General features: G+C 37.7%; 1 protein-coding gene across 2 annotated transcripts in view; it reads left to right on the plus strand.

Annotated features, from left to right (window-relative positions):
- Positions 1-18,041, plus strand: part of ARHGEF38 (Rho guanine nucleotide exchange factor 38) — a 170,297-nt gene that overhangs the window by 52,486 nt on the left and 99,770 nt on the right. For both annotated transcript variants that reach the window (XM_032333060.1, XM_032333061.1), the window contains exon 3: positions 14,757-14,880. In XM_032333060.1, coding sequence (XP_032188951.1) covers positions 14,757-14,880 — 124 coding nt within the window. The remainder of the gene's footprint in view (positions 1-14,756; positions 14,881-18,041) is intronic.

The raw sequence follows: 18,041 nt of genomic DNA on the forward strand, positions 1-18,041 counted from the left end.
AATGGGTATTGGGTTTTGTCAGATGCTTTTTCTATATCTACTGATATGACCATGTAATTTTTCTTTTTTAATTTGTTGAATGGTGATGGATAACATTAATTGAATTTTGAATGTTGAATCAGTCTTGTATATCTGAAATAAATCCCATTCAATCATGATGTATAATTCTTCATATACAATGTTGGATTCAATTTGCTAATATTTTGTGAAGGATTTTGGTATCTATATTCATGACAGATACTGGTCCACAGTTTTCTTTTTCTATAATATCATTGTCTGTTTTGGTTTCAGTTAATTCTGGCCTCATATAATTACCCAGCTACTATTCATGTCTCTGTTAACTTGCAAAATTTTCAGATTATATTCTGGGCCTCAAAAGTATTTTACCTTGACACACTGACCATACATTTCTTAAATTTATTTTAAACTTAAATTATTTTAAATTTATGTTAAACTTACTTTCTAAAACTCTGTTTCCTCCATAAAAATTGCTCTGAACTAAGTGGGATTGAGTTGTTGATTTCTCATAGACATGTCTCATTTATACAAATAGTCACCATATTCCATTCATAGTATATTCTATCATATCACATCAAAATCCAGTGCACATGTACTATATTTTTACAAGATATTACAACTGGGGAAACTGGGCAGAGGGGACACAGGACCTTCTGTGTAGACACACAAAAATAAAAAAAGGATTTTTTAATGCATATGAATCTACAATTATATTTAAAAATTAAAAGTTTAAAAATATAATGCCCTTATTTTCTTCTTCTCCTTCCTTTCTCTCTTTAACCACATGATGATATTTTTTTAAGATTTTATTTATTTATTTTGACAGACAGATCACAAGTAGGCAGAGAGGCAGGCAGAGAGAGAGGAAGGGAAGCAGGCTCCCCACTGAACAGAGAGCCCAATGCAGGGCTTGATCCCAGGACCCTGAGATCATGACCTGAGCCAAAGGCAGAGGCTTAACCCACTGAGCCACCTAGGCGCCCCCACATGATGCTTTTAAATAAAAGTGTAATATTATATATGTAAGAACAAAATCGTTTCCTCTCTTACTTTGATTTTTGTCAAATTTTTCAATGAATCCTCTTTTTATTGTGGTTTCAGAAAGATAAAGACTTCATTTTTAGTGTAAGAACACACATTAGGTTGTTTAGAGGAACTCTATAGCATGTAATAATTTCCTGTGTATCGGGACACCTGGGTGGCTCAGTCAGTTGAGCATTTGACTCTTGGTTTCAGCTCAGGTCCTGATCTCAGGATCATGAGATTGAGCCTTATGTCATCTCCACACTCAACACAGAGTCCTCTGCAGAGTCTCTCTCCCTCCCCCTCCCCCTCTACCCCTCACCCACAGCCCTGCCTCCTGCTCACATGTGTGTGCTCTTTCCCTCTAAAATAAATAAATAAAACATTCAAAAAATAATAATAACTTCCTGCTTGTCTTGGCTCTCTCTCCTTCTATACTTGGAATACCAGAAGTCCTTCTAGATTGTGAAACAAATGTAGGGAAAAGCCAGTAAATCCCTTTCTCACTCCAATGTCCTACTCAATCTGGTCTCTTCTCCCATATAGTTCAGCAGTTCCTGATGCCAAACTCCTCAGTCACAGGACTTCAGACTTCAGAGTGCAGAGATCAAAGCTAGGCTGATAATATGAAAACAAACCCTCCTCAGAAAGTCAGAAAGCAGAGCATAAATAGGAATTCTGTTCATTATATTAAATAAGAATCTGAGAAAATCAAAGCAACTCACATTAACTATAATTGAGATGCTGGGACCAATGACTCAAAGAAATATGTTTGAATTTCTAATTCTTCTTCTTGCTGACATTTCTGAGCTAATGTACTTATTTTAAAATATTATACTCTTGGGGCACCTGGGAGGCTCAGGTCATGATCAAGTCCTGCATCAGGCTCCCTCCTCAGCAGAAAGCCTGCTTCTCTCTCTTCCTCTATTGCTCCCCCTCCTTGCACACTCTCTCTCCCTGTCAAATGAATAAATAAACCCTTTAAGAAAATTTAAAAATAATAAAATGCTATACTCTTACTGGAAGTCTGCTTTAAATATCAATACACATATTCTTCAATAAATTAAAAATACTGATTTTCATTGTTACTAAGATTACATCACAATGAAGGATTCCATGATCTATATAACCACACCTTTATGTTTTTTTAATCAGAGACTTAATTTTCACCCCCTTTGCAAAACTGTAACATTTATTACATTATCTGGGCCATTGTTTCACCATTATAAGGTCAGATACTTAAAAGTCATATTAGAAAAGTAAAAAAAAAAAAAAAAGTATCGATCACTCTTTATTTACTTTTATTTTTTTTTCTTTATTTACTTTTAAAACATTTACTAGTCAGGGCAGTTCTTGGGGCACCTGGCAGGCTCAGTACATAGAGTGTGCAACTCTTGGTTTCAAGGTTATGAGTTTAAGTCCCACATTAGTTGTAGAACTTACTTTAAAAACAATTTTTTTTAATAAGGGCAATTCTTAAGTGCTGGAGAAGATTATAATTATGCAATGTTAAATTTAAACATAAAAATCATGCAAGTAAATGGTGCTGGCAACCACAAAGTGGCTGCATTAATATATAATATGTAACTGACCTCTTTCTCAAGTTACTGACAGAGTCATCACCATGCATTTCCCCATTTTCCTTGGAAAGGACTTTTCTGTTTTGTCATCTTGGAAGGCATATTGTTTGCTGTCAGATTGGATTCAGGTTCAGTTGGGTGTGGAACTGATATATCAATATTCTAGTATGTGAAAATTCTTTTCATGGGTAGGAAATCTCTTATCTTTGCTGGTTCAGAAAACCTCAGCTCAAAAATGAGGGATTTCTTTTTAATCCTTGTATTATAGCTTTATGATGGAAGCTCTCCTCTGTGTTGTTACATTTATAAGCACCTCATAAGCTCCACTTTGTGGCAATTTCAGTTTTCTCTAATTTTTATAATCTATATTCCAGATCAAAACCTGCTGGGCCAAGTGAGGAGATAAATGAATGCATTTTCCAGTTCAGTGCAGGGGTTGGTATGTCCAGAATTGAAAAAGGGAGAGAGAGAGAAAGAAAGGGAGAGAGAGATGTGGTACCCAGATCCGTTTTAATATCTAGGAAAGTCATGCTTTAGCCTGGGTAACATGATCTTGTGCTCATCACCTCACTTCTCAGAACTGAGTTGCAGAAACCATTATTTTAATTTGCTTTTATTTGTGAAAATAAGCAACAAAATTTTAGTGGCTGTAATTATTATCATGATGTTATAAGCCTCTCGAATGAAATGACAGAGATGATGGGGCAGCTTTACTCAGGCAAGGATCAATATGGCTGTGCAAATCAGTACATGGCCATAAATCTTGGACTTCAAAGACTAAATAGTGCTGGGCCAGAAAGAAAATACATATTGGGGAAAATTATATTTATTAATAAGCACTTATTTAAGACACTTTGAATACAGACCAGGTTGATGATTACATGAGTTAATTAATTAATTAATCCTAGACCACTTGGAATACACAAAGACCTGTGAACCTCATCCTTGCCATCAAAGACTAAGGGTCCCTAGTTAGAGATGACAAGACTCACAGCTATGAAATGATAATGTGTAATGCAAAGCAATAATTGATAAGTGCAGACAATGAGTGTTATTGGAGTTCACAGAAGGGACAGATCACTTTCAGACAGATTAACTAGGCCATATTTCATGAAGAATGTGGCATTTTAGTTGAATATGCAAATTAAAAGGTTAAGTGTTTGTCAAGTGTCTATTGCATACAATGCCCTCCTCTGAGTTCTGCATGGGAAGAAATTTATGTCATAGTCCTGCCCTAGAAGGGTTTACAACCTGGTTCAAGAAAATAACTTATAAACACATAAGAAGCCAAATAACAATCAAAGATGTATTTCAAGAAATGATCACAACAGAAGGTGTTCCTGATTAGTTATGCTAATTAGTTATGCAGCAAACAATTGCTTTAGACATTAGCAGATGGAGGCACTCACTTTCCTGACCTCGTAACAACATTTGATAGAACAATTTCCTTTTCCTATATTACAAGACTCCAGGTGCACCTGGTTTCCCCATACTATTCCAACTTTACTAAACACCAAAGTAGATCAAGGCTCAGCCTGTGACACTCTTCCTTCTTTTGTTTACATTCACTCCGTTGAGGATCTGATCTGGTTTCATGCCTTTCAATCCCCTCTACCAAGCTAATGGTTGACAAATGTTTATCTCCAGCCTAGACATTTTCCCTGAAAGCTTGCTCTGTTTATATCCAACTCCCAGTCAAATTTCTTTCTTTTTTTTTTTAAAAGATTTTATTTTTTATTTGTGCGTGTTTACATTCACTCCGTTGAGGATCTGATCTGGTTTCATGCCTTTCAATCCCCTCTACCATGCTAATGGTTGACAAATGTTTATCTCCAGCCTAGACATTTTCCCTGAAAGCTTGCTCTGTTTATATCCAACTCCCAGTCAAATTTCTTTCTTTTTTTTTTTTAAAGATTTTATTTTTTATTTGACAGACAGAGATCACAAGTAGACAGAGAGGCAGGCAGAGAGAGAGAGAGGGAAGCAGGCTCCCTGCCATGCAGAAAGCCCGATGTGGGACCCGATCGCAGGACCCTGAGATCATGACCTGAGTCGAAGGCAGCAGCTGAACCCACTGAGCCACCCAGGCACCCCCCAGTCAAATTTCTATGTGATTGTCCAAAAGGCATCTCCAATTTAACATTAGTCCAAAGCTGAGCTCTCAAATTTCCTTTTAAAATTTGTTCTCTCTGTAGTCACTCTCACCTTAGTGGATGGCAGCTTGGGCAAAAATCCCTGGTATCATCCTTGACTTTTCTTTCTCTTAAACTCTATTTTGGATCTACCAGCAAATTCTATCAGCTCTGCCTTCAAAATTTATGCAGAATTAGACCACTTTTCACCTCCTCCATTCTATCCACTCTGATTGAAGAACCCATCAATAACTACCTAGACTATTACACCTGCCTCAAGACCCATATCTCTTTTTTCCATCCTTGTCTCAATCAAGTAGCCAATGTAATTCCTCTAAAAATATCAGTCAGATCATTTCCCTTTTCGACTCAAAATCTTCCAATGGATTCTCATCTCATTCTGATTAAACCTAATATTCTTACAATGTCCTACAAGGTCTTATGTAAGCTCATTCCCTCTAACCCTGTCTATTCTTACATTCTGGCCATCTCTGTGTTCAGTGAACAAGCCAGGAACACTGTTGTTTCAAGCCCTTTACTCTTACTGTTTTCTTTGCCTTGAAAGTCCTTCCCCTAGAAAACCTCATGGCTGGCTCCTTCACCTTCATCATGCCTTCACTCAGTAAAACATTCCTTGACCACCTCCCTCTGTCTTACACGGGATTCGTGTAATCCAGATAAAAAAGCATTTTAGAACAAGTCATTTATTTGAGAGATGATCTCCTGGAACAGCAGTAAAGGACTAAGGACGTGAAACAGAGAAGAAAAAGAACACAATGTAGATATATTCAGGAAGAGATTGCTTCTGAAACCCACTGGTGCTCACATCCCATTGGGGGCTCTCGGGCACTATAAAGAACACCCCTCAGAGCTGTGACATGTGAAGGTGATTGATCCACCAATTCCTGTTAGACATTGTTTGAGGGATGCTCCTGACAGTGTTCATTCCTGACACATTGGACTTCCTTTTATGTAGACAGAGTAGGAATCTGTGGTCTAAGAAAGCCTTTTAGATAGAGAGAGTAGCAGCAGGAAGCTCTTCAGTGTATATAGGAACATTTAGGACCAAGGGGATTTCCCAGCGCTGCAACTTCTTCCAAGTTCCCTATCTCTGCTTGATTTTATCCCTATATCATTTAACCCTATTTATACACCATATATTTTACATATTTATCTCATTTACTTGTGTCCTTTGTGAGGCATGGATTTTTGTCTCTTTGCTCACAGCTGTATCCCCAAGACCTAATACAGTGTCTGGAATATGAGCAGCAATAATTGCTTATTGATTGATTATGAATGACTTCAGGCTGTGTGAATGGTCTAGGAAGTCCTGGTGAAGGGATAGAATCTATATCAAATAAATACCAGTTAGGCAAATGGATGGTCAGGAGAGCAGTACAGGAGCCCAAAATTTGTAGGTCATCAGTTTTGATTAGAGCAGTTGGTTCTTATAAAATAAAAATAACTGGAATAAGACAAGGTAGGTCTTAGCCAGATAAAACTGTCAGGCTGAGGAATTTGGGGTCTTTTCTGTAGTCAACTTGGACGAACTGAATGTTTTAAAGGAGGAGAGTTCATCATTGTGTTACAAACCTTATTAAACTTACGTTCATGAAAGACCAAAAGTAGCAAACAAGCTAATTTGGGCAACCAGGAAAAAAGATGAGTTTAGAAGCTTTTTCAGAGGCACAAAGTAGGACCCGATATGGAGTCACCAAAAAAAAAAAAAAAAAAAAAAAGACTCAAAGAATGCTAGAGATAGTGGGGTGAAGCTATTTATATCTGAGGTCCAAGTGACACAGGAGTGAACTAGTCATGACCCTGGGATTTGGAATCTGGAATTTAGTGGTTCAGTTACTACATGGAGTGCCCAAACACCTGCCCTCTCTATTTTGACAATATAGCTTAGGTGTTTATCCCATGCTTTCTTTTTAGAATTTCTAAAGGGTCATAAGATTTACTGGATCTTTAGCTCAGAAGGGCTATTCCTAGTAGTACTTTTTGTATCTGGGCATTTCATACAAAACTCTAAGTAGGAAAGAAGAGCAAATGTGAAGACCACTGCTAACCCCAAATAACTTCTTTCCTGCCTGTCCCTGTGTCAAGGCAGATAAGAGAAACAAAGCCAGGGACCCTTGATCAACTATTTGCTTTTATCCAAGGATATCAGTAGAAGTTGACTTTTCTATTAGTAGTCAAAAAAAGTTTGGAAGGAACTTCTCAATCCTCTTCCTCTCTCAGAGGTCTCAGGAATTTCTTAAATGGGACCACAGTCTCTGGCCTGGCCTTTACTATCCTCTGTGGGCTCTGCTTTTCCTCTTTCACAAGCTGAGTGAGATGTCTGTCTCAGAATCCCAACCTTACTTTTGCAAAGGGATTGACATCCGGAAAGAGGTCTGTCCACATTCTGTTTTCTGGCCTGGAATGTTTCTGGATAGTTATCGGCCAAGTTGGGCATTTAGCTGCAAAATTAGTTAAAAGACTTGCTATCTAGCTGTGATATTGATTCAATTTGTAGTTTGACTCAATTAGCCAGTTTAGAATCTAGCTTCACAGCAGGAAATCTTACACACACAAATCAGCAGTTTTGAGAAACCTGATGAAATAATGGCTAGTTTATCCTGAAAAGCTTTGTAACCCAGAAGCCAACTGTCTGAGTAAATGCCCTAGTAATTAGATAATTATCATAGCCCTGTGGTTGCCAGGGCCTTCTGCCAACATCCTTTTTTCTACTTGCTGCAATTTCTGTCTCACAAGCTTTTCCTTCTCAATTGCCTCACTAAAAAATTAAAACAAGACCTGGTTCTTTCCTCTCAGAATGTCCCCATTGGGTTTCCACTTCTTACAGGTTTCTATACCTTTTCAGGCTTCTTCCTTTCTCCTCATACTTTTTACAGTTATAGTGTTATAGTCTTAATATTATTTGGCCTTTAGGCTCCAAGATTAATAATGGGACAAACTAATCTAGAGAACTAATCTAGAGAACACCCCATAATGCTGTGCATGGAAATGCCTTCTAGAAGGGGTGGATGGGACCAGCGTTCTGTAAGACTGAACCAGACAATGTTCAAGTTGCTTTCCTCATTATGATTTCCTCAGTATGATTTCTAATTAAGGGCCCAATATTGGACCCTATGTTGAACCTAGATTTACTGCCCAACCACATCAAATAGAAACACTGAAATCTTTTCCAGAAACAGTTTCCAGAGAAGAATTTGATTGATGGAAATCACTATGATCTGCAAAATCTATGTTATTTATTGTCATTGCTCTTCTACAGTTGTGTGTGTGTATAACTTTAAAGCTGTGTGATTTTGATCATCAAATTAGAAGCTGAAAAATATATTTCTAAATTGAGGTCAGGACAGTAATATCTAATTGAGGTCTTTTAATCCGCAGTTATTAGAAGAAAAACAATGTTTGTAGTTGCTGCTAAAATTTGTCAAGACTTGCTAAAATCCTTAAGAAATATTAATAACTTTAGCTCCATAGTTATACTTATGAAATTTATCATATGGAAATAATCATGTGTGTAAACCAGGTTTTAGCCAGGAGAGCTGCTTATAATAGTGAAAATGACATTTCTATTTAGATTTCAAAGATTTAGTGACTGGTTAAATAGACCAAAGTATTTCTACATAATGTCGACATTAAAAATGGTGCAATTGAGGAAGATCAATGGCATTAAAAGATGTTCCTGTTACACTAAGTTTAAAAAGGCAAATTTTATTTTATTTAATTTATTTTTAAAGATTTTATTTTTTTTAAGATTTTATTTATTTATTTGACAGACAGAGATCACAAGTAGGCAGAGACGCAGGCAGAGAGAGAGGAGGAAGCAGGCTCCCTGCTGAGCAGAGAGCTCGATGCAGGGCTCCATCCCAGGATCCTGGGATCATGACCTGAGCTGAAGGCAGAAGCTTTAACCCACTGAGCCACCCAGGTGCCCTAAGATTTTATTTTTATTTGGTTGAGAGAGAGCGCAAGAGAGAGCATGAACAAGGGGAGGGGCAAAGGGTGGAAGAAGCAGACTCCCCACTGAGCAGGAAGCCCAACCCGGGGTCAATTCCAGGACCCTGGCATCATGACCTGAGCCAGATGCTTAACTTATTGAGCCACGCAGGCACCTTTTAAAAAGGCGAATTTTAAAATATAATTTGAAATGTATAAGTCTTTTGTACAGATGTACACACTCAGAAAAAAACAACTTGACAGGACATACCTCAGAATATCCGTGGTTATTGCTATGTGGTAGGATTCTAGCTGTTTGTGTAGTCTTTTGTTTACTAATCTGCCCATCTTTAATTTTCTACAATGAACATGAACTACTTTTATGATAATAGTGTTTGATTTTTTTTTTTAAAGCAAGGATAGCAATACTTAGACAGGATAGACTTTTTTTTTTAAGATTTTATTTATTTATTTGACAGACAGAGATCACAAGTAGGCAGAGGCAGGCAGAGAGAGAGGGGGAAGCAGGCTCCCTGTTGAGCAGAGACTCGATGCAGGACTCGATGCCAGGATCCTGAGATCATGCCCTGAGCCGAAGTCAGCGGCTTAACCCACTGAGCCACCCAGGCGCCCCATGTTTGGTTTTTTTAAAGAGTTTGTTCCTAGACTTCTTTTCTTTTTTTTTTTTTTTTTTAATTTTATTTATTTGTTTGACAGAGATCACAGTAGGCAGAGAGGCAGGCAGAGAGAGAGGAAGGGAAGCAGGCTCCCGACATGGGGCTCGATCCCAGGACCCTGAAATTATGACCTGAGCCAAAGACAGAGGCATTAACCCAATGAGCCACCCAGGCGCCCCCTAGACTTCTTTTCAATGTTCACTTTTAAAGGTGTCCACGATTGTAAATCTGCTGACACCTCAGACTGTTTAGTTTTTCTTTCTGTGACTGGGTTTTAGGCTGAGTGTCCCAGGGCTCATTAAACAGAAAACAATAAACAGGAATTTCCCAAGTGTAAACTAATGAGAAATTTGTCCTCTGTCAGCAAATTTTTCAGGTATGCTAATAGCCAAACTGAGTACAACAGTTTGTCTTTGTAGATAAAAATTAAGTAGAAAGTTATAAAATATCCACTTAATGTGATATTCTTAACAAGGAAATTAGGTGACTTTTATTTTTTTTTCTTCATACCACTTTTGATCTTTTACACTGTACTTGTTTTTCAGAGCCCAATAGAGTGATTACGAGGAATATTTATTGATGGCTTCCACAGAGTAAATATATCATTTGAATTATAGTGATTAGATTCCGTTTAAATGGTCAAAATTCCATTGGGTAACTAGGTATGGGCCAAGTAGTATATTAGATACAGTGGGGTATTCAAATAACTCACAAAGACAAATGTCCTGGAGGAGTTCACAGATTTGATATAGAGACAGATAAATTAATAAATATCTCTGGTATATATGGTGGGTTTCAATATCAGCATTGAGTCATACAAAGCAAGAGTCATGGAAGCAAAGGAGAGGAAGAGGTTAATTTTAATCAAGAGAGCAGGAACCTTTTCTTAAGAGGAAGTGAGATTTGGGGCTAGAAATAAAGAAAAGTGTATTAGTTCCCTATTGGTTACAGGTAACAAAATTCAAACTAGCTTAAATAAAAAGGCAATTTATTAGCTTCTGTAATAAGGATGTCTTGCTTTAGGCAAGCGAGATCCAGGCTTAGCCTTCCCTCTCTCTCTATCAACTTGATCACAGTCAAACTCTCCACAAAGATAACTGATAAAGACAGAAACTTACATACTTGAGGCATTATAAACCAGGCCCTTCTACTTCCCAAGAACCATTCATTAAAAATCAAGGAAGATTCTCATTGGTTCTGCTTGGGAACCTGCCCATCCTGAGCCAATGCCTGTGGCCAGCTAGGTCATATGCCTACCCTGTAGGGAACAGGGAAGGGGAGCAGAGCATCATGACTGACAATTCCACCAAATTAGGTAGAGTTGGGGAGCTGTGGCTTCCCCCAAAAAAGCAACAGAAAGGACAGAGAGATGGTCAAAACTATTGGATGAACACTGTCACTACCATCTTCATTTCAGACAGGTAGAACGTTGCAAGGTTTCATGAGGGCAAAGCCTTTGTGAGCACAAGAGCTCAGGCCAGGAAATAAATGCAGGAAAATGCAAGGAATGTTTTGAACACAGTGGGTGTAAGTTGCTTGTGGGGTACAAAGTAATTCTACCCCAGTGATTATAGTCTCTGAATTGATGAAATGTTGTAAGTCTGCTTTCCTTTACTTAGATATTTATACCTGGGGAGTTTTGCATGCACACAACTATAAATTCAACATTAATAAAGTATAATGAGAACTTGCCATTTGAAGTATATCTTGTGATGAATATGTTTGTGAAGCAAAGTATTAAGTTGCCACCAGAAACACTAATCTTTAATTTTTCTGTTTTGTACATTTGAATTATTATACATTGACTTTGCTTAGGATAATGTATATTTAGACTAAATCTTTTTTCCAAAAAATAAAATTTTGATCCATTTAAAATATAACTCAGCTTAAGCTTTTAGAGCATTGCCTATTTCTAGTGAATGATTAATAAATAAATATAAATGCTTCTTTGAATTTATATCAATAATTATAAAGTCATCTACCAGTTTTAAAAGCCTATTTAGATCAGACATTTGTTTGTTCCTGGCAAAGCAGTGACTGAATGTGAATTTATTTCATGATTCACAGAATCCCCATAGGCCCATGGTGATACAGGCCAATTGATGTTTTAATCCTTTCTGTCCTTCAAAAAGAAATGAAATTAAATGCTATATTTTTGTTACTTAGTGTTTGCCACATTGAACTAAGATTATAGATAGAATATAGAATTAAATCCTTGAAAAATGAATTTAAAATCTAAGATATGAAGGATTCTGACCTTGAGAAAGAAATTGTAGAAGTGACAACTTAGTGGAAAACTCAGGAACAAGCCAAAAATCCAGAGATGACAAAACATTCTGTAAGTATTTGCTGGTAATGGACTAAAGTATAGGGTTAAAGGGTCAATTTCTAGACCCAACTCTGTTCTGACTTCTTAATTTTGAGCATGGCACCTCTCTTCACATGAATTTTCTTATATTCAAACTCATTCATATCTTACAGAGAAGCTGTAATGACATGTGAAATAATAAATACAAAGGATTTAAACTTTTCAGAATAAAGTTTTCATAAAAAATTAAATAACAACAAGGTACACTGTATCGATTACATCTGATCTTTTATCATATAAAGCAAGCAAACTGGGAATGAAATTTTTATGTTAGAAGGATTCATTTCAAAATATGATTTTAAGAAAAATTCAACTAGCACATCTAAAATGAACTGATCTGGAGCCACCTGGATGGCTCAGTCAGTTGAGCGTCCAGCTCTTGGTTTCTGCTCAGGTTGTGATCTCCAGGTCATGAGATCAAGTCCCATGTCAGACTCTATGCTCAGCATGGAGTCTTCTTAAGACTCTCTCTCACTGAGCACCTGGGTGGCTCAGTAGGTTAAGCCTCTGCCTTCGGCTCAGATCACAGGGTCCTGGGATCAAGCCCTGCATTGTACTCCCTGTTGGGCAGCTAGCCTTGTTCTCTCCCTCCCTCTAGCCCCCTCATGTTCTTTCTCTCAAATAGATCAATAAAATCTTAAAAAAAAAAAAGACTCCCCCTCTGTTCCTCTCCCCAAAACCTGATTCATATACAATTTTTGGAAAACATATTTTGTGCTATGCAAATTTATCCCATTGCTATTTAATTAATACTCAATGCTCAATACTCAAAGCCATTCCTTAGAATAAATAATGTGTTAAATCAGTGGTACCCAGAAATATATGACATCTTTAGCTATTTAAAATTATCATTTAACAAAAAGAGTCATGTAACTATTATCTGCCCTTTGGATATTCTGTATAATATTAAATACATTTTGTAAAATAGAAACTGAAAGTCTTGAGTAGCTATAGATTTCAGGCAAAAGAATCATATATGCCCTATCCAATTAGAATAACTACTTAAAGGAACATTTCATGAGATACTTAGATACCTCAAGAGCTAATAATGATTGCAATGTAATGATACAGTATGGAGATTCAGATTATTTTAGAAGACATAAAATCTTTTTTAAATTTAAAATTTCAAATATACAATTAAATAATACTTAAAGTATTGAAATAAATCCATTACATAGAACCATGTGGAATTTGATTACAAGTGAGGCTGGGGCTGGAAGTTTTCTTGAGGACAAGACTGATGATAGGAAGGTAAGGAATTTCCCATGATGCTTGGAAGGAATGTGGATATCTAGATCATTTTGCATAAGAAATAATTGACATAGTCACCAAATGTTTAAAAAGGTGGAATGTGAAACAATGCTTTATGTTTAATAACAGAATATCCTTATCAGAATAATATCTCTGTCTGGTATGGGGCACAACAGCTAAGTCAAAATCAAAAAAGGAGGGGACAAAAAGATGAGCAACCTGCCTCCTTCCTCCCCTCCCCTTCACTCACCACAGACTTAGCTCACCCAAAGAGACGGATGTTGAGAGTATGAAGATGAAACTACAGTGTTCACTTTTGTCTCCAGAATTCCTCCACATCTACCTCTTCCCTTATGTCCCTTGTTCCCAATTCCCCTTCATTTCTTGGCCTCCTTTTTTGATCCTTAGCTGAACCCCCTGTCCCTCTCACCCCTAAAATACTGACCTGGTTTGGAACAGGCAATTCTGCTTTCCACCTGTGAAGCTCTTCCATGACTTGAGTATTGATGACGTGATTATGGACCTATGACCCCACCTGCAGTAAACCATGGAGAAAGTCACCACTCCTATTCCCTGTGGTAGCCCAGTGGAGCCTGTACCAATCTGTTCATAAGCCAACTAGACACTATTTGATTATGAAAGGAGATTATACTTAAACTAGAGAAAGATTTAGAGTAAGATCCAGCAAAATCAGGGCACATACCTCATCAAATTCTATTTAGATAGTTTAGGATGGTTGGTCATCCCTCTACTAATCATCTAATGCCTAAGACAGAGTTGGGTTTCTATTACAATTCTTGATACATAGAAGGACCTCAGGAAATAGTTAATGAGGGAGAGATGGATGAATAAATAAAATATCATAAGCACCAGCTCTAAGATCCAGGAATATTATACTGGTTTTTGAGTGTGCGCATGAAGTTACAAAATATGATGAATCTTTAATTAGTAGAACATGTTTGGTGAAATTTCCATTCACATTTCTTTTAAGAAAAAAGCAGGAAGCAACTCAGCACATCTACTTGTCATCACTTTTAGAACATCTGTGGTTTTAAACAGCTTTGAAAATAGTTACTTGCCTAGAGTAAGGTCTGACTTCTGCTGTATAAGCATTAAAGTGTTCTAAATTCATACACACTAGTACATACCCTCATAGATGGCAGTTAATAAAAGTACTGAATAGGTGGCTTAAATCTTCTTCATGCTCTCGTGGTGTTTTTTCTTTTGTTTTGTTTTGTTTGTTTGTTTGTTTAAGTGGCACAGCCTATCTTTTTTTTTTTTTAAAGATTTTATTTATTCATTTGACAGAAATCACAAGTAGGCAGAGAGGCAGGCCGAGAGAGAGGAAAGGAAGCAGGCTCCCCACTGAGCAGAGAGTCGGATGCGGGGCTCAATCCCAGGACCCTGGGACCATGATCTGAGCGGAAGACAGAGGCTTTAATCCACTGAGCCACCCAGGTGCCCCCATGCTCTGGTTTTATAGGAATATGTATATGTATATTTGGGTCATTAAAACTTGGTCAAAATAAAGAAAAAGCAGAGGGAACAGATGCAACACCCCCCCCCCACACACACTTTCTTTGCATGAAAAACTGCACATTTACTCTAGAAATCCCAAATAAAAATGTTTACAGGAATGGTGGATGGAAGCAGCACGGTTTGGCATTTAAAATGCTTACTGTTTAGTGGGAGAAAACATCCTAAATACAGTGCGTCTCTCTCCATCAGCTGGTGCTCACTATTTGTGTTTCTTCAGATTGATCGGCTGGACGTGGATAGCTTGTTTAGCAACATTGAATCAGTGCATCAAATATCAGCCAAACTGCTGTCATTGCTGGAAGAGGCCACAACAGACGTGGAACCAGCCATGCAAGTAATCGGTATGTTTACTCTCTTCTCGAGTTCTACAGTACAACAGGAAATAATATTTTAATAACCTCCCTTTGCTTTGGTTTTATGTTTCTGACTCACCAAGCTTCCCAGGAGATGTATAAATGCTAAACCCATCTTCAGGCTTGTTGTAATTACACAAACTCTGTATTTGTCTTCAAATGGGTTTCTATCCATTTGCTGAGGTCCCACAGTAGCACTAAAGCATACAATTTGCTTTTTAATTTTCAATCTTTCAACCTCCTTGCCTTCCAGATGTTCTCTCATTTTGTTTTATGGCTAATGCTTACTCGATCCTTAAAGAATTAAATATTTAAATACTTTCATAGCTTTACCGATTTTAGTCCTTTTTCCTCTATATTACTTGCTTTCTAAATATATTTTTGCTCTCAATCACAGGCTTAATTTCTTTCTCTGGTGAGATTTTGGAAAAAAATACAAAGATACCATTGAGGAAGCATTGAGCCAAATTTTTATCCCCTCCATGTCTTGGAAGCTGCAAAGGGAATACCATATTATAAGCTTTTTGAAGGCAGTTACCACATTGGAGATATCATATATATAGTGCCACAGAGGCTAAGACATCTTTAAACATTTTTGGTTATTTTCCTATTTCAGATATAACATGCAGTGTATGTTCCCTACAAAAATATTAAAAACAAATCAGGAGTACAACAGTAACATACCTCTTCAATGACACCATCTTCCTGATAAGTAACCACCGTTATCAGTTTGATGTGGATCCTTTCTTTGAGACTTATATAGACACAAACACACTCACACCTTATGTCTTTACTCATTGTGGTTTTACTTGTTAAAGAAAATCAGAATTTTAAAAATGAAATTGATCTTATTTAGTTTTTATGGGAGACCCAAAGTTTAATAAGCCAGATTGATATTAGGTGAACCACCCTATTTGTAGTGTTTTATAGACCCAAAGGTGAGCTCACTCAAAAAGATTCTCTGACAGACAGGTTTAAATTTAACCATTACTTGTGACTGAATGTCCCTATTCTGTACTGAATGTTTGTGTTCCCCAAAAATTCATATGTTGGAGCCCTAACAGTGGGCTTACACCTAAATACCTCAGTGTAATGGTATTTGGGGATGAGGCTTTTGGGAGGTAATTTTGGTTTAGATGAAGTCATGAGGCAAGGAGAGGGTCCCCATAATGGGCTTAGCATAAGGAAAGAAAGAGAGACCAGAGCTCCCTCTCTCCCTCTTCACCATGTGAGGACACAACAAGAGGGTAACTATCTGTAAGCCCGGAAGGAGGTCCTCACTAGGAACTGAAGCAGCTGGCACCTTAATCTTGGATTTCTGAGACTTATACTGGTTTTTGAGTGTGAGAAATGTCTGTTGTTTAAAGCCTTCCTCCCCGCAATCTATGGTATTTTGTTATGGCAACCTGAGCTAACATAGTTTCTAATATGCTGTAAATGTATTTTCTGAAGGAAGGACTCTGTTCATTATTACTTTAGTGTGGATTGATTGGCCATTCATTTATTAATTCACTCAATGAATAGTTATTAAGTAGCCGTGTATATAAAGCATTGTTGGGTATCAAAAGATGAAAGAGATCATCTCTGTCCTCCAAAAGTTTGCCATTGAAAAGCTCCTTGAGTTGAAGTTATTTGGGTAATACACAATCCAATCGGACTATTTTCTACACTACTGCAGAACTTCAGAGGATAAGAAGACTATTTCTAGATGGGGAATCACAGAAGGATCCTTGAAGATGTTACTTGGACTTGGAGTTACAGTCTAGATTTCAACAAGTGGGGTCCAGGTCTGGACCAGGTCTGGAAGACTAAGCAGAAGCAACAGCATAAACAAAAGCATGGACAGCAAATGCCAAAAGCCAAGCATGTTTAGGAAATGGCGAGAGATCAAGCCAAGCAAGAGTGAAGGATGAATCTGAAGCAAAAGTGAATCAGAAATGAATCTTAGGAGCACCTGGATGGCTCAGTTGGTTAAGCCTCTGGCTCTTTGTTTCAACACAGTTCATGATCTCATGGATGGTGAGATCAAGCCCCACTGGCTCTGTGCTCAGTGGGGAGTCTGCTTGAAGATTCTCTCCCTCTACCCCTCCTCCTATTTGTACATATGAGCGCACGCTCTCTCTCTAAATAAGTCTTTAGAAAGGAAAAGAAGTTAATCTGCAAGTGCAGAATAGAGACAGATTATACTTGGAATCAAATTTGGAATTTACTCTGCAGGTACTGAGGAAAAATTGAAAGATTTTTCAGCAAGGGTGTGATGAGACATACGAGTTTCTGGAGAAAGAACATGATGGTAAGTAGGAAGAGAATGGCATGAAGGAAAAAATGAGTCCTAGACTAGTAAATATGTTGTTATAAATAATGTGCAGGTGTGTGGTAGCAAGCATCTAGGTTATGGAGGATAAAATGAGAATAAAAAAGGAGGGTCAGATTCAAGAGAAATGTCAAATGAAGCATAAACAAGATTTAGGGGTTGGTTACCTGTGCTAAAGTCAAAGACAATTCCAGCTTTAAGGAGGCAAGTATCCTAATTTACCTAGAAATCCTGGTTTTAGCCAGTTGTTCTAGCATTCAGCGCAGTTTAGCATTTGTCCTGGAATGTCTCCTTTTTAAGGAGGATCATGACTAATCATTGTACTACAAGAGATTTGGTGAGACCTCTACATTGTACTCCATCTCTAACTGGTCTCTTCTAATAGAATATAAGAAGCAGGTATATGTGACAGAATTCTTTCTGTAACACATGGTAAACTCTGAAAGACAGCTCATCCTTCCTTTCCCAACCTTTTGAGTACAGCAAGCACTGCACTCCCTGATAAAAAGACGACATTTGGACGTGAAGCTCAACTAACTGCTTCCTGTTCTGGCGGTGCTGGGAGATGTGTCTGAGGCTACAGATTCTGCTGTCCACTGGGGATAGCAGTGACTATGTCCAGGCCCATGATGGGTGGCCCATGCCAAGACCTGTGAGAGGCACGAAGCCCCCAGGATACTAGTCAGTGGGTTTTAGTAGGACCTATAGGGAATTAAAGATTAGATGTAAGCGAAATTCCTGTGAGAGGTAGAAGCTTTGCAGTCCTGCTACAGAGTATCTAGATGCCGTTGCTACAAGTTTGGTAATTTATCTTATGATATAAATCCCTAACTTT

This window comes from Mustela erminea, chromosome 2 (assembly GCF_009829155.1).
Source record: "Mustela erminea isolate mMusErm1 chromosome 2, mMusErm1.Pri, whole genome shotgun sequence".
Taxonomy (NCBI): Eukaryota; Metazoa; Chordata; class Mammalia; order Carnivora; family Mustelidae; genus Mustela; species Mustela erminea.